Here is an 18,362-nt window from a genome sequence, read left to right as displayed (position 1 = left end):
TACACTTGAGTTTCATTAGAGGACTGAAGGTGTGTGATTTGAGGAGTTCAACTGTGTGTTTATAGTGTGTGTGTGTGTGTGTGTGTGTGTGTGTGTGTGTGTGTGTGTGTGTGTGTGTGTGTGTGTGTGCCAATCCATCAATGAAAAGCAAGGCAGAGGAGAATGTTTTAAAAGTATTTTAAAACACTACAGGCTGTGGATATATTGTCACCAGGTACAAGAACGTTTGACCAAACCAAACTGACTGTCTGTTTGACATTTGAAGATGTCACCTTGGACATTTTGTGTTATTGTTTTCTGATGATTCGTAGCCTAAAAAAATAATCAAATTAACAGCACATAATATGAGCAGCCTTAAAGACATGTTTATCTCCACGTGTTGCACAGTGTAGTTTCAATCTAAACATATTAATGTTACCTTGTGCCCTTCAGACTAAACATACAGTGAGTTGATCTAAAGCAACTTGTCAAACATCAGCAGTGATTATTTGGAATAAGCACCTACAGCATATTCAAAGGTTATCTCAAGTCTGGGCCGTGTGTTTCTTTGCTCAGGTAGTCAATACTGGGCTCGAAGGCTCAAAGGCAGCAAAGTGAACAAACTGCTGAAGGCTGGCTTCGCCCAGCTGACATTACATTCATCCTGCAGATGTACTCTCTCCAGAAAAAGCCAGCAGTGCCAGCGCAATGAAGTCTTCCTTCCCTGCAAACTGCCTCTGTCTCTCTGACTCGAATGTGAAGTGAACACATAAACCAGACAGTAATCTTGAAATATTTGATTTTAATCTCTCAAATTATATACACAGTTTTCACACTGTATACAAGACATCCTGTCAATATACATTCATGATCATAAAAAAATCGGAGTAGAATTATAGTTTTGATTTTGTTTTCTCAACACTTCCCTGTACGAAACTACTGCTGGGATAGTTTACAGAATCTTTAGCCTGCATGAATCAGGCTCAGATTTTAGCAGGCGGCACACTGTTTCCCACAGAGGACTTCACAAATAAGACATGATGTACAAAATTCACAGCATAGGTACTTCATCTGCCTCATCTGAGAAACAGATAAGGCACTGGATGGATTTATGGATGTGGACCATTCTGCACGAAGAAGACAAAGAAAACAGGCTGATTGATCTAAAGTGAACTGCTCGCTTTTTGTTTTGTGGCTAGGTGCCATCAAACAATTCCACAATGCATGAATGGGCTGTTTTTCAGTCATATTGTGCCTTTAAAGTACCTAAAGTCGAGGCTGGAAGTGTAAAAGGAGAACGTCTCTCTTAACTAACGTTTCATATGAATGTCACAATGTGGAAAAAAGAATGCACAAAGTGTTGGGTCTCAATCTAATTTCTCTAGAGCACTGTGATATTCCATGACATGATTATGTTGACTTTCATTATGTAAAATAACAACAAACCTGAAAGCAATTATCCCAATTAATGTGCATTTAATGAAGAAAAAATGTGAAAGCTAAGTTGCACTGATGAGAGTAAAAGTTGTGTTGTGATGAGCACCTCAAAGCCTGTGATGAATTGTAACGAAAAGTATTATTTGCTAAGTGTAATCTGGTGTTAAAGCGAGGGCCTGTGAGAGCAAAGGCTTGAAGTCCCGGAGGTCTGCATGTGCAAGAAAAGGCTGACGTGCTGAGCTGTGACGGCTGTGGACGTTGGCGAACTGACTGTAGCTGGGTTACACTCAGGGTTTCCTATTTCTTGATGGCGGCCACCGCTTTCTTGGCGGCGTCATCCAGGTTCTCTGCGGCTGTGATGGGCAGGCCGCTCTCGGTCAGAATCCTCTTGGCCTCGTGGACGTTGGTCCCTAGCAGACGCAGGAAAGCACCGTTAAAACTGGCAACAACAAGAAACTGGCTTAACAAGGCTGAACCCAACCTGCCATCTGCACCCATGTAAAAACCACCCTGTGTGAAAGACGAAGACTTCCTTTGGAGGAATCAGTGCACGGGACGACAGATGGATGGTGAACGGTGGCAAACTCAACTGCTGATCCGAAAGCCGCTTTGTCTGTGAACAAGGTCAGCGAGGCCACAGGGCAATTTGTGTGTGTGTGTGTGTGTGTGTGTGTGTGTGTGTGTGTGTGTGTGTGTGTGTGTGTGTGTGTGTGTGGTCCCCTGGCTGCAGCGAGGTCAGGGGTAGCAGGTGCTGGATAATACAGCGCCGCCCATGCCCCGGTAGACCCCAACCAACCAGAGAGAGAAAGAGAGAGAGAGACACACCCGGAGACACTCTGCACCGAGGCTCCACACACTGAGCCGGCTGCCTCCCGGCGCCGCACATGGCGCAGCCAAACGCCAGCCTGACACGCCTGTCACAACACAGGGCAGGGGGCGCCGCGATGGACGGAAGGACGGGGAGAGGGAGACGAGGACACTCGAGAGAGGGAGTGAATGTAAAGGGGAGAGAGGGCAATGGAGTAAAAGGTCAAATGAAGCAGAATTTCCCACGCTGCTGAAACAACAAAAGGCAGCTGTTTGTGTAGCATTTACTGATTTCACACATGAAGACATGACGGCAAAAAAAAGGCCATTTACTGTCTGTGAGTCTGCCCCATCTGGTTTCAGCTATTCTCTACTCTCGTCTTCAGGAAAAAAAGTGAATAACTTCCCATTATTTTTCACTTTCTATTCCTGTTCTCACTTCTCACTTTATCTTTAGTTACTTTGATGCTGGTCGGACAACACAAGACATCGGGAAAAAGTCCCCATGAATTCTGGGAAAATGATCATTGGTTGCAACCTTGTGTTTTACAGTATTTACTCTGTTTGTTTGTGTGTGTGTGTGTGTGTGTGTGTGTGAGAGATCAAAAATATTTGACGTGACAATATTTGCTACTTGTGTTCAAAGCTGCCTGTCTGCATTCACTCTGGACCGAATCGGTGACATAAATGGATGCAACTGTGTGTGTGTGTGCATGTGTGTGTGTGTGTGCGTGTGTGTGTGTGTGTGTGTGTGTGTGTGTGTGTGTGTGTGTGTGCATGCTCAGACACTTCCAGGTTGACCTTAGCTCTCCTGGCTGGCATGTAATTAAGACTGCATGATATGTGAATTCTCCGGAGGCCAGGCCACCCTGATCAATAGACCTCTCATGAGGAATTCTATTACCAGCGCCACTTAACGCCTAATATTTCATCTCTTTTGTCCAGCCAGATAATAAGCCATTCCAAACACATTTCTGCAGGCTCACACTCCAAACAATCAATTCTACGATATAATTAATTAGAGTAAGAGCAGGAAGAGACCTTGCTCTGGCACACAAACAGGGGATTGGGTGTCCCAAGTCATCTTGTGATCAAATAGCATAGAATATTCTCTCTGTGTGTCCAAAGGCGATGCTGTCGCTCATCGTGTGTGTGTGTGTGTGTGTGTGTGTGTGTGTGTGTGTGTGTGTGTGTGTGTGGGATGGGGGGGTGGGGTCGACCTGTGCACTTCATTGGGATTGACAGATCCATATTATCGCACTGACAGGCTTATCTGTCAGATGATTAAAGCAAAGTTGCAGCACAACAAACTTGAAACAACCGGGGATAAAACTGAAAAGCAGCCATATGTGCACACAGAGAATACATAATGCAGGAGATGCACTGAAAAGACAAATATGCCTATGGAAAGTGTATATAGCAGTGAAATAAAGTAAACAGCATGTGTACTTGTACCATTTTTTCATGCCATAAATATTCATGAGAAGCAGTCGTGTGTGTGTATGAGAAGCATTGTTCTTACAATATCTGTGTTATCCATGTAATGTGTGAGGGAGGATCACTCATCTCAGGGAGAGAGAGAGAAGAGACGTGCATTTAAGTGGAGCTGCATGCATGTGTGGGTGTGTGTAAGTGTGTGTGTGTTTGTGTGCGTGAGAGAGACAAAAAGAGTGTGTGAGATGACTGCAGTTCCACTGTTAGCAGTAGGGAGCACTGATAGCTCACAGCAGCAGAGGCAAGGACAGTGCCCAGCTGGATACAGCATCACTGCGTAGGTGTGTGTGTGTGTGAGTGTGTGTGTGTGTGTGTGTGAATGTGTGTGTGTGTTTGTGTGTGTGTGTGTGTGTGTGTGTGTGTGTGTGTAGAGTATTTGAACGTGTGTGTTCACCTGCAGCCACTAGGTGCTGCCAGAGACCTACTCACAGCCTGGACCCAGAGATATACAGTACAATGCACACACACGGTGCAAGGCACTTTCATCTTCATCTCTTAAAGTGAAATTTGGTGTGATAAACTGTAAAGAATGACCTTAAAAATGAGCAAAAAGAAAGGCTTTTACATCCCGCAGCAGAAAATGATCACAGTACATATCCAGGGTTTTCTGGGCTCATTTATCAGCAGCAATAACTGTTAATTACGAGAGCAAGCAATGTTTCTGGCTCACCTGCTGAACTTTTGCATCTTAACAAGCATGTATTAGAGTTTAAATTCAATCCAAATCCACAGCAGCACCACCGCTTCCCACAACTCTGAAGGCTGCTGAAGGATGGATCAGCTGATCAGCCTCACGACACAGCTCAGCTACGAGCCAAAACAACAAAAGACCAGGAGGCGTCAGGTATTTGGCCATGTGATGTATTGCCACTTCACAACACATTTCTGTTGGATCTGTGCTCTAATTAGCCAACTTGCTTGCGATTATTGTGAAAATGTCACTTTAATGTGTGAGTCAATTACAGGCCACCATATTTCAACAAGATAATAAGGCTTGGGGCTGTGCCAAAGACTTGCGCCAGAGGAGTTCTGTTGATGCTGTCGTTCCTAAATTTGTGACTAATTCTGTTTTAACAAGCTGAGATTAGAGAAGCTGAGATCTCATGAGAGGAGACTCTGTCATAGTCTCAGACCCACAGAGTGACTCTGTCATTCTGACGGTTCTCTGTGTGTCACGGGCAAGACAAAGAATGGCTTCTGTATAAGGTAAGAAAAGAATCAAAGGGGAGCTTGATAGTTTCTCTAAAGGTGCTTCTGAGGTCATTCGCTTGGTACGTTTGCTCTGAACTTTGTTTTCAATTCAAGTGAAGCCGTGTAACAGCATCTTTCTTTTGGAAATGAACTTGCTGAGCGTTGCCATGTAGCAGACACCACTGGGTCAGTTTGCTGATCCTATGACTCATTTCAACTTGAGTTATTGTTGCGCTACATCTGAGCATTCACTGTGAGCCTTTATAACAGCAAACATTTGGCTTGTCATAGTAGAAAAAGCACATTATACAATAACATTAACAATGACTGTTTTTATCCGTCAAGATCAAGCTTTTTTGGGTTGAAACCTTGCTGTTTTACACCATGTTTGACACCAGTCTGGTAAACTAAGGACATTTATACATGAAAAATTAAAACATGCCAGTTAATAATATCACTGACTGTTTAATAACAGAGATATTACACCTTTTACAGACATTTTGTCAAAGCACGTACAACAAGAAATACCAGCGTCTTAGTGTCTTGCTACACCAGTTACCTTGAATAACTGGTGTAAAAAACATGTTCTTTCATCACTGGGTGTCATCATACTTGTTCTGCCTTTGATTGTTAATCCTCATAATAATCAGTACCAAACAGTGTGAGTTTTGCCTTCCTGTCAAAAAACGGATGAGCCCCGCTCCTCCCTCCTTCATCCCGTGTCAAACATCAAATGCCTCTCATTGGAACGCAGAGCGAGATGCTCCTGAACGGCGCAGACGCCTTTCCTTTGATGTGCTAGCCAGTCTGTGCTGAAAGTTTTCATGTTGTCTAGACTCTTATTTTAGAGAAACACACTATAGCTAAGTATACTAGATTTGAAGAGCACATCTGACAGTGACAGTTCAGAAAAAGTATCCAGTCATTTGGGCTGTCATACATGTTGACTCTGGTAAAGAGTCTCATGGTGTTAACAAATAACATCACTGTTCAGTTTTTGTACATGTGCACGGCATTGGTTCTCATTACCTGGTCATGTTGGGAGCTTTTTAGAAGCAAATGCAAGAAAGGAATAAATCATCAATGATTGTTTAGAACTACACATTTAGTTGATGTGTGGATTTAAAGGGCTTAAAAAACAGGCCAGATCATAAACTAAGCCATGTGTGGATATATATGTATCTATGTGTGTGTATGTGTGTTCATGCATATCTGTTTGTGTGTATAGCTGCAGCAGATGGCTATTTAAACTATAATGACACCGTCAGGACTGAAAAGGCCATCTCAACCGTACTATAAGACCTCATCTCTTTTCTTAATTAAATGGGAGAAAAATGGCCAGATCTCCTTTTGAGGAGAAAACAGCCTCCACTGTTTGACAGACAGTTGGGAAAAAGGCTCTGTAAATCAATAGGTCAAGGAACAGAGTTAAGCGAATGCAGTCACCTTTTTCCCAGGACTCTGAGGGCTATTTAAGGGGAATTTTTTCCATAGTGGCAGGCAGCATCCTCACAGAGCAATATGTCTATGTTCACGCTGTGGCCAAAGGGGGCAGTACAGTACTTCCTCAGGTATCTCTTTCTATACCTTAAATACTTGTGTGTACAGTGTGTCTGTATGTGCGTTCTGTGTTGAATCTGTATGAATTTGCAATGTATGAACACGACTGCTTATACTGCAGCCCACAGATTGGGTGTGATGTAGTTAGACTCTATCAGCACAAAATAAACACTTCATGCAACAGTATCAACTAATTCCTTTCTATCAGCGTCTGGGCCACATGGCCTTTTTCCTCCACATATGGGAATATATAACTCTCCACAATGAAATCAACTAAGGCCTTTTAAAAGAGCCTTCCCAATTAAAAGTGTGCCAGTTAATCCATTCTGATCCTGTTGAAGAGCGCTGGGCCGTTCTCACTGGCCTGCGGTCAGCCTAGCAAGCTGAGCTGATTGATTCAGAACCAATCTTCTCTACAAGACTGCAGCCCAGGACGTAATGACCCACAGCTAAAGCTTGGATTAGGCCCCGGCCAGGAAAGCGTGGTTGGACCAACCACCAGCAGTGACCTTCTGGACTCAGCCTGTTTGTGAGTCAGGTTGAATTACATGGCTTCATATAAGAAATGCGTGGTGACTAATTAAGAGTCTGTTTTGATTGCCAATCCGGTTGGGACACAGTTGTGTGCTCATTCTTCAGCCACATGGTCAATTAGCAACATGGGGACAGAGAGTGGACAGAAATTTCCCAGATGCATATTTTGCACCTTGAGCGTTGAACTGGCACCGGTGTTTCTCTTTGAGTGCAGTGGTAATCTGAGGGATTTGGGTCTGAGCCACACATCTGTCCTGGTCATGGCTTCAGTTGTACTTCGGGTGCAAAGTTATTTCAGAAAAAAAGGCCCAAATATTACACACCTGCATGGAATTTGCTTGAGTTCAGACTTAAACAGTGAAACAATGTCACAGATTGTTCAGGGATGGTGGTCAGTATCCTTATCTAGACTCTGACCTTTGCTACATTTACCTCTCTAGGTGTGTTTGTTTGGCCTCATCGGACTGAGTACTAAACCTTTAAGTGTTAATATAACAGCTAAACATTGCATGCTCTATTGTGCTCTGAGGAGCCACGTCCATACTGCACTGTAGTGCCTCTGTGCACAGTCGGGTTCTAGAAACCGCTTACACAGTCTGACTGACAAACCACATTAGTTGAGTGTGTGAGGACATACAGACACACACACACACACACACACACACACACACACACACACACACACACACACACACACACACACACACACACACACACACACATTCATACATATATTCCCCTGCTCTCTGCTCTGGACACACCACTCAGCAGGATCTTGACAATTAAGCTAACCACCAACTGGCCCTGTGCCTCTGGGAGTCACCACTGCCATCCCACACACACACACAAACGCACGCACACACACAAACACACACACGCAACTGAACAGGTTTCATTAGCGTATACAGGTGAAAGGTGAGCCAATCAGTGCCGTCTCTACTGTTATTCTGGCTGGCGCTAATGACGGGTGCGGCAAAATGTGACACGTATGAGAAATGCACTGCTGTTCTCACTGGGACACTGAGCTACAAATGAAGATGGATAGGCTCCAGAGAGTAAAGCAGCAATAATACAATGGCTCCAAAGTTTAAAGCAAGGTGCTCTAAATTGTGCTGCAATTACACTAGAGTGGGTATACACACATTTGTCATTTGAAATGGTAAAAAATACATTCAAAATTAGATATCGAACTATATTAATAGCTTGTGTTTGTGTGCTTCATTTCAGGGAAATTGAGGCTAGCAGCCATGTGGGGGCAATGGGGCTAGTGGTCATACTGCAGGAAGGTTATGGTGATACTGATAGCTACAGTATAGGAAAAGCCCTATTTTGAGACATGGTGAATAAAAGATAATAATAATAATAATAATAATAATAATAATAATAATAATAATAATAATAATCTGCTGAGTCACAGTCTGTCTGCATGATGCATACACTGTGTCAGAGATGCTGGTTACCTCAGCCTCAAGATGTACGCCATGTTGAGGCAAAACAAGATGAGTGACAAGCGCTGGAGGTGTGAACTTGTAGCTTTACGGCCAGTGTCATTAACAAGCATCATGAAATCCTCATTAAGGTCAAGTGCTTTCAATCCAGGGTCGACAGAGATCAATGGGTCATGTTTCTGAGGGGGTGACACATATTGGACCGGCTTGCTAAAAGGGTCAGACAGGCCAAACCTAGATTTCCTTGTGTGTGTGTGTGTGTGTGTGTGTGTGTGTGTGTGTGTGTGTGTGTGTGTGTGTGTGTGTGTAAGCATGTGTGCGCATTCCCACCTTCTAGCCTGACCACCAGTGGCACCTTCAGCTCCAGCTCTCGACAGGCCTTGGTGATGCCGTTGGCAATGATGGCACAGTTGACAATCCCACCAAAGATGTTAACCAGGATGGCCTCAACCTGTGAAAGAAGAGAGCAAATAAATGATTAAATCCAGTGGTGGAGACACAACTGTGAACACAAAGCCTCCATCCATCTGTCATACAGAAGCAGGCTCGTAGCACTGAGCCCTAAAATGCATGTGGAGAGTGGTATTGGTACATTCATTACGATGGCTGAACAAAGTTTGTCCAAACTGAAGCACAAAGCAGTCAATCACTGACAAATCCTTTGTTGTCAAAGGACACTCATATATGTTCAATACAGCTGGAAACATGCTTCACCACATCAGTGCAAAGCTAATTGTTACAAGCTTGAAATGTCACTGCAAAGATTAAATAAAGAAGCCTCACTACCAACCATGTGCACAGTCAGTGGTGCACCCAGAGGCTATGCAACACTGTCACACTGGAGGCAGAATAAAGCCAAATATCGTTGAAACACTGGAGCCAAATAATAAAGCGATATTTCAACGGGAAGCGGTGACGTGACAAATAAAATAAGCTACACACACGGCTGGCTTTCAAAACTTCTGATGTGGCTGAGACATGAATCATATTGAGCCTTTAAAACTAACTGACATACGGCGTGTGGTAAAAAAAATCACGGTGAGGATGAAATAGAATCAAAGTAAAGGCGCGCAGTGGACACAGTCAGTCGGATCCCGCGTGTGACCTTGTAATTCAAATACAATTGCTATCACTCGCAATTGCATCCTTTGTTTCCACGATTCCCTAAAGGCTATAAAGAACAAACCTTTGAGTTTTGAACGCGTTCAGTTGTGCCAGACAATCTGTCTGTGCCAGGTTCACTTCAGATATCTTTGCAAAGAAACCGCAAGACATCTCCAACTTTCTCACAAAATGAGCACAAAACTGATATCACTAAGTCGTGAAGCAAGACAGCTCGTGTGTGTGCGTGCGTGTGTGTGTGTGTGTGTGTGTGTGATTACACTAACAATCTAGCACTTGGTAATTACCCTGGCTAGCTCAGTGGAAAAGTAGACTGAGAGCACACAGGATTAATCCTCCATGTTTGTTTATAATCACTGCTAATCTGTTAGCGCCGATTTGGATGAGCAGCTTGTGGGTGTGTGTGTGTGTGTGCCTGTTGTGAATGTGTATGTTTTCAGTGTGTGGTAATGATGTTTATAGGGAGAGAAGATCAAGGACTTGGATAGCTATCAGAGCGACAGCCATGGCATTGTCCTCTATGCGCTATCCAAATGAGCATCTCCTTATAAACAGCAGAGAATGACACAAGACCAGGAGAGAGCTCCCAAACAAACACAGACGTAGGCTGCGGCGTAAAGACTCAGACGCCATGCAAAGAAACTGAGCAAGCCTGTTAGGTCAACACAGTGCTGTTTCATGCTGATTAAGTAAGTCACACAGGGATGTGACCAGGAATGCAAAAAAAAAAAAATAAAAAAAGCAAGGGGAAAAGGCAAACATGAGCCCCAAACTGCAAATGAACACAACTCATTCAAAGCAAAATGAATCGTGACCTCCAGATTACATATGTGATCACACATAATGAGCTGTTCTAATATATTAAAATAATGGATGATGGAGAGGAAAGTGATGACAGTCTATTTTTTTTCCACAGCAGGACTCATCATTTTCTCACTTATACAATGGCCAATTACCAAAAAAACAAGAAAAAAGGGGAGAGCAGGGTTTTCAATTTACTATCCATTTTGTGAGTTTTTGCTGTGTGTTGTAATCAAATTGAACTAGGTGAGAGTCATTTCATCAGTGATTTCATGCTGTCAATATGGTTACTTGCACTTTCGCGTATCATTCAGACACTCATTCAGACTAATAACTAGAGTCCTGAAGCGCGATTTTAACAAACACCATTTCTGCTAACATGGGACTCGTTATTTGTCGAAAAAGAACATCTTGTATTCGTAACTGTCTCTCATAGTTTATCTCTGCAAAAGGAGCCCTCCACTGATTTCACGCTGCACTTTTCACGAGGAGACAGATTAATAAACGAACAGTGAAATGGTCAAAGCAGCAGGGGTCCAGATATCCTACTGACTTCAGGCCCGTTGTGTGAGCCGAGCCTGGAAACACTGGATCCAACCTCCACGTCCAACACACACTCACATACACTGATGTCTGTGTGTGTTGACAGGCATGAATGTGGGTGATCATAGCTTTCTACCACAGTTCTACTACAGATAAATCTGTAGTCCCCCCCCCCCCCCCCAAAAAGCTAAAAGATATTTAAACACTTTTTAAAGCAAACTGCTATATTCGTGACATAGTCTATTCAATGACTGGAGTGAATATAAACGTGTGAAGTGTGGCAGACAGTGAAAAGACTGCTTAAGAGTTCAGCGGTGGGAGAAAGGCAGGCGGACAGAAAGAGGTGTGAAATGATACCAGCTTGTTGGCTCTCAAACCTCGGCCGAGTATCGAACAGCTCCTCTGACAGCCTGTTAGGAGCGATCTGCAGTTCACAGTGTATGTGTGTGTGTACAGTATGTGTGTCTGCCTTAGGGCATGTGTGTGAATGTGTGTTTCCCCACTGCCCCGTGCAGGTGTGGTCCACAGCAGGGGTGCAAGGTCAACACTGCCACTGTCACTATGAATTTGTACAATTTATGGAAGGAGAGAAGCGTATCTGGAGCTTGAATATTATTGGACAAATCCCCTGGGCTTGAGTCTGCTGTACACTGCAAAGGTTTACACAAAGATGGAATGATTTGAAGTAAAAAGTGATTGCACCTGCATCAGCAGCAGCAGTAACAGTGGAATGTATTTAATGCGACAGTGGTGCTAGACTCCACCGCACAGGTGGTGGTAGACACTGTATGTGTGTATGGGGCGCCACTTCATGATATCAATGTCTTGACGGGCGGGTGGCTAATAAGAACTGTGTGTTGGGTTTACACCATCGTGAGACAGGTTAGTGTTAATGCTGTGTGTACACACACACACACAGCATGATCTGGCTCCCACTGGGGGGCAGCAGAGATTTAGATGCCTTTTTGCAGCCTCACTAGAGAAGGCTCTATTCTCACCCTATCTGCAGCCCATTTTTCAACTCTGTCTCTATTGGGAAGAACCATATTTCTTCCATTCATGCGTCTACTATTGACACCCATGTATATTAATGATACATAAGACATGATTTATGTAGCCTGGCACAGAAGTAAATGCAGTCTATAGAAATATGGATGTGGTGAGGACTGAGTTGCACTTTGCAGCAAGTTTTTTTTTTGCTCCTCATTTCTCTGGTTTTGGTTTATAAGCAAGTGTACAGCCTGAAGAACACTATTCTCCCCGTACTAACCCACAACCAAAAATAAGCAGACATTTGATGTAGAAGTTCTACCACTTCTGCCAATTCCAAGTAAAGATCACAGATCCAGAGCTGCAACACCCACACCCACACGCACGCACACACACACACACACACACACACACACACACACACACACACACACACACACACACACACGCACACGCACACACACACCCACACGCACACGCACACGCACACGCACACACACACACACACACACACACACACGCACACACACACAACCACCTCCCTTTAATTTGAAGAGAGATAATGTGATACTGTGTGCCCAGAGGGAATGCTGCCTTAAATTGAAAATATGCAGACACTGGAGGTAAAGGAGCAGAAAAAGCAAAACTGTGTGCATCTCATTCATCGTTCTAATCATGTTCTCTCCTGGGATGGCTCACTCAGTTCTAAAAAGCAACACATACTTTGGTCAAGCATATTGGCTGTTCTTTGGCAGACTGTGCTGTGCACATTAGGTTCAAAACACATTGCTTCCTTTTTAGCAAGCTACTGGTCTGTACTGGAGTTAAAATGCCACAAAGATGAACTGAAGAAAAAGAATGGCTGCCAAATTTAGGGTCAATCTCCTTGGCATGATGCCGTCTTCAATCAAAAGTCCAACACTGCTCTGCTCCATTCCACTCACAGCGTCTCAGAAACCCAGCCTTAAGGTATGAAATAGCACTGCACACTGCACACTCCAATCCCTTCAAATTCTCCAGAATCACACTCTGTAGCATTTTACCTCCTGTCACAGAACCAAGTACAGCCTCTTTCCTTAAAGGCATTCATTTCAGGTGAGCTAACTTGGCAGCGGGGTGGATTTCTTTCATCAGAGCTCAGCATAAAGGCATCAGGTGTAATGTGCCAGCTCGCTCTTTTTAGAGGATCTTTGTGTGTTCTTTCAGACAGTGTTACGCCATGAGCCGCTGCCTTCTACCTGGGTGCCGGTGAAACGATTCAGATTTTACAAAATAGGATCATTGCTGCTGGCATTCCGATACCCTGCCAAGGCTTTTTTGTGTCAAAGTCAAAAAAGGGCCTTCACAGGAGAAACAGGCTTTTCTGCCTGCTATTATACGCCTCACTAACTGCATTTAGGGCAAGTAAGAAATGTTGCCCAGACAATTTAACACGCTCACGTGGTCGAGTATTGTACTCCTGCGGTCTGTGCGTCTTCATGAAATGTGCCTTGAATGCATGCTTGACAAAATATCCGTGTGTTGTTATTATAGACACATGTATGTCTTTAATTAGCAAACTAACGAATCATACTGTCAGTTTTCATGTGCTTGGACTGAACAATGAAGATGACACTGGAAAGCAAAATCACATGTTCAGAGTGTCTTCGTATTCCTTCCACAGCCTGAAAAACAGCAAACAAACACGATGTACTTTTCTCCTCCAAATTTCAACCCAGGGGGGAATAAAAGCATTGTATTCCTTCTCATTCTGCGAGGCTCCTTGTCACAAGTTTTGCATGCGTTGCTGAATTATCACTCAAATACACATTTTCATGCTCACACCCCTGTTAAGCGGTCCTAATCTCTCTGCAGGAAAGAAAGAAAAGGGAAAGCATCTTGTTTCCTTTGTTACCAGCGAGCAGATAGGAGTAGAAAAAGGCAGGGCTGGAGATGGGTGTGTGTCTCTCTGTGGCCTATTAAGGGCTATTGTTCTGTCTTATCTGCTGGAGACAGCCTGTACTGTCACCGCCTGCTCTGGCAGGCCTTGTTTATTTGTTTTCGATCTGCTCGGGGCCCCGCGCTCAGCCCTGGGGCCACAGGTTAACATGCACGGCTTCCGAATCAAGGCAGACCGGCTGGCTCTAATCACACATCTTGGAATGACAGGATAGCTGTTGGTGAGAAACGATTATTCTGTTTCTGTGCACATTTGAAGTGGGATAGGAGCAGACTGCCTTTCATGGTTATAGTGTTGTTTAGGATTTCTTAACATATGTTTTGTTTTCACTTTGTCACACTGTCCACCTGTCATGCTGCATTTGAACCAGAAGGTATTGAGCTTAGCTGCCCACCATTTACTTTAGATATATCTGGATCTGGATGGAATGACTCAACACACAACCTTAAAAAATATAAAGTCATGTCTACATAGTCTACACAGATTATCAATATCCGGCCAAGTTACAAAAGATAAATACTATCTGTCATGACACACCACTGAGACTTTAGACACAGCCAACTGTTTCATTCCTTGAAATTGCCCACACTGTGTAATTGAGCTTCATGTCACAGCAGAATGATAACGCTGAGTGGATGAAAGAAGGAGCATGATTTGATGTGTTCTTGTCATATGTGTGGGGAGTATCAAGCGAGGTAGCCAAGGTAAGTCATATAATAAAGATGTTCATATGGCAATCTTTTATGCTATGTTTACTACTGAGCGTCAATTCTGTGGAACTGAAAAGCTATTTTGCCTGTGCAAATCTATTCTTAGAGAGGATACAGAACAAGAAAGAGAGAATGACACAAAGACAGACTGAGGGAAAAGAGGGTCTTGAAGTCAGAGAGTGAGGCGAAGTGAAACAGATGGAGGAAGAGAGATGGAGAAGAAAGGAGACGGAGAGAGGTGATGGGAAGTGGTGCGGTCCCTGGCTTCTATTGAAGGCTAGGATTGGCTCTGGCAAGGAGGGATAAGAGGGAAATAATTATCCGGCCTGCTGAAGCATGACAGCCCCTTCTTGGGACTGCGGAGAGACAGACTGAGCGTTATGTCAAAGATTGGCCATGTCACCGGTGGAGACACCTCTTGACAGACAGTGGCATCTGAAGTTTCACTTGATGGTAAAAAACCCACCGCAACAGGCAGCCAGATACGTGCCTGATCGATGCCCGGTGGAGACAAGGTTTCATCTGGGGGGCATAAAGATGCAATCACTACCCTCAGTCTACCATCTAAATTAGCTTATGTTAGCTCCTCTTTAGGTGTACCATTGACATTTCCCAGCCATTGGATTCATTTCATATTATGAAAAGGACTGAAATACGTAACCCAGCTCACTCAAAATGCAATTTATATACACAGTATGCACAAAATTTACAGTATTTGCTGTGGGCAAGCAATTCCAACTCCCTTTTCAGAAAACATATTAACATATCACCTCACCATGATTCCTTTTGAAAACACAATCAGCCACAGAGACACATTGCGCTCCCTCAGTCCTCATGTCCTGCTGTACCATTTTACCGCATGAACCTCACTCTGCATTGATATTTCTCTCTCACATTTATCCACATCACTGAGTCTTCTCACATCTGCCCTGGCCAAGAGTACTTTATGAGCACTCTGCCACCTCAAGCTACCTCTGACTCCATTTTTCTCTACAGGCCAAAGTAGAGAAACCAATCAAGGCAGGTATGGCTTTCCTTCAAGCTGAAAGAGCTCTGTGAAAAGGTATGGGTGAGTGAAGAAAGTGTGAGGGAAATGAGGAAAGGTGAGATCTGGCAGGACCCACGTGACCAGAGAATGGATTCCGGAGACGGCCATTATAGCCTTAAAGTTTGCCATCCCTTGTGAGTGAGCAGCGGGGTCACGGGCTGTGACAGCTGCCTGACGGCCGTGTGTAACCAGTCGTTCTGTCCTACAAGTGAAGCAGTGTTTTTGCATTGCACACTGGGGTTGTGTACAAGTGACGTTTATTGTATTTGTATAGCCCAAGATCAATCACATGCAAAGACTCAGTGGGCTGGTACAGGCTTAGAAAAGCAACAGTTCTTTAAGTCCAAGCTGTCAGGTGGGCAGGAAGAGATGTTTGGCGAGGCAGCTTGGAGGATATGTGATGGCATGGATGAGGTCAGGTTGTTGATCTTGTTGGACTTGGGGCTGGGTTTCTTATAACACAGCCCCACTGAGAGGATTTCCAGGGCTGTGTTTGCAGTCGGAGAGTTCGCCACTTCCAAGCTAAATATCTATCTGCACAAAACACAAAGGGGTAGGAGTGGGGGAGTGAACAGACATTACAATTTTGGGCAACTAACGTTTATGATTTGAGAGTAATGACTGATTGGTCCAAATGGAATCGATTCCTTTCCAGTCTGGGCCAGTTGGTGTTGACAGCTGGGGGATAAAATGATAGAGCATGTGGTGTTTAATGATTGTAATCGTTTGCCTTCTGATCCAGTCACTGCCAGACAGTCCCATTAAGATTATTTTAAACATGTTTGACAGGTGTGAGCAGCACAAATAACACTAATTACACAAAAACTGTCTAAAATGGTGAGCAAAAACAAAAATAGTGCAGTGTGTCATGGCTGAGAGTCTTATTCTATAATTCCTGCCTCATTTCACCCAAACGAGTCCGTTTTGAATTTTTAGTTAGATTTTCCTGTGAAAACACAGCACAAATGAGCAAGGGAAGCTATTTTTTGATGGATCTACATATACTTCTGCTGCAGTCATGTAATAACTTTTGTTTTCATGGGATTTGGGGGTTGCCTAGTAACACATATTAATCATTGTCTACTTGTGTCTGTGATGGAAGGCCTGTCATTTTAAACGTTTCATATTCTAAAAGTGCCACAGCAGATTGATATTTGGAGGCTGAAAACCCTTGAAAAACCTTGAAAGCTCTTTTCCCAGGTATAGCATTACATTTCTACTAAGGCCATGGGTTGCAAAGCGACAAAGATGTGCATTTTGACCACAATATCAGGGCCAAACCATTGCCTCCATCACCGTGTGATGGGGGCTAGAGAGAGAGAGAGCCACCGCCATGTTTAAGATTGCAGTACATTTGTAGTCCCTGCATAACTAACTATTTTTGTGGTTTGGAGTTTTGTTCCACTCACACGTTCCTGTATTTATTTTCACTGAACAAATGGCACCCTCACTTTTAGGGAGAAGAATCACAGGGAGGCTTTCACTGTGAAGCAGTTACAGTAAGTGCAATGGCTTGTACCACTTTAGTAAAAACAATGAACGTCGAGGTGCTGCAGGTGACAGGCACTTTGCAGGTTGTGTGAAGCAGCAAACCGTCAACACATCATCAAGGTAAACAACACCTTCGTCCCGTCACATGGAAAACTCATGCTGTGAGTGCATCATGAGCTCTAATTGCGGGCGCTCACTGCATGCATGCTTCTGCCTGGGTATTCCTACTGTTTGGAAAAATGGCAATAGTTAACGGAAGTCAACTGAGTTTGACTTTGAGTGTGGAGGCAAGCTGTGCTTTATAACCTGCATCATTATCTCCCTGTAAAAGCCTTTTGTTGGTTGAGTCGATGTTTAAGTATGCTGCTGTGTTAAAATGAAAGAAAACATCAGCCATGTGACAACACCACCACTGCACACTGCTGACACCAAACATGATGCTTCAGTGGATTCATGCTGTTCCACCTGACATCAACATGTCAGCAAACCAGGAATTGTCCAAATGGCATTTCCACTCTTCCATCATCGTCATCATCATGTCGCCAAGTGCTTGCTCATGGGGGAATTGTTGGTTTCTTTGTAGATAAAAGAGCTTGGTCTGTACCAGCTCTATATGGAAAGTGTCCTGAGACAACTTCTGTTGTGATTTGGCGCTATACAAATAAAATTGAATTGAATTGAATTGAATCATCATCACGCAGCTTTGTTGTTTGCTCTCTACCCTTTCTGTATGCCTTCACAGAGTTTATACATTGCTTTCACCTGCCCTCACATTTTTGATGTGAAGGTTCATTTGTGGGGAGTTTTTGGTATCTCTCACGCAGCATAAAATGACAAATTCAAGTGAGAGTCGAGCAGCTAATCAGACACGACATGACATGATGAGTTCAAAAAAAGTGCAATCTCCATGAACAAATTTCTAACAACATATTGTGCAGACATCAAGTCATCCGACATTATTATGATTCACGTATGAAAAGGAAGCTTTCATCTTGACACAGTTTAAATTTAAGACCAACTGTTTGTTGCCTCAAGCCAGACTATATCTGTTTGGGAAGATGTGGTTGGAAATGCAGTTCATCTTGCCTCTACTGCTGCCTTACAATTTCATTTTTAGCCTTTTATTATAATATTTTGGTCCTCACGGTAATTGCCATTAATTTAAACTGACATTCCTTAACCTGTGCAGCACCCAATGCCGACTGCTCCACCCATTTCAACACCTCCTTAACAAGTACAGACTGGGAAAATAAGGGAAATCGACAGGT

The 18,362-nt window shown here is 43.6% G+C and overlaps 1 protein-coding gene across 2 annotated transcripts in view; it reads right to left on the bottom strand.

Annotated features, from left to right (window-relative positions):
• Positions 1 to 762: 762 nt before the first annotated feature.
• Positions 763 to 18,362, bottom strand: part of suclg2 (succinate-CoA ligase GDP-forming subunit beta) — a 96,998-nt gene continuing 79,398 nt past the window's right edge. For both annotated transcript variants that reach the window (XM_070959523.1, XM_070959524.1), the window contains 2 exons: positions 8,781 to 8,901; positions 763 to 1,826 (listed from right to left, as the gene is read on the bottom strand). In XM_070959523.1, the coding sequence (XP_070815624.1) occupies positions 1,714 to 1,826; positions 8,781 to 8,901 (234 nt within the window). In that variant the 3' untranslated portion in view covers positions 763 to 1,713. The remainder of the gene's footprint in view (positions 1,827 to 8,780; positions 8,902 to 18,362) is intronic.

The sequence above is a fragment of the Chaetodon trifascialis genome, chromosome 3, assembly GCF_039877785.1.
Source record: "Chaetodon trifascialis isolate fChaTrf1 chromosome 3, fChaTrf1.hap1, whole genome shotgun sequence".
NCBI lineage: Eukaryota > Metazoa > Chordata > Actinopteri > Chaetodontiformes > Chaetodontidae > Chaetodon > Chaetodon trifascialis.
Note: the sequence above shows the minus strand (reverse complement) of the source record. Positions and strands in the feature narration are given on the sequence as shown.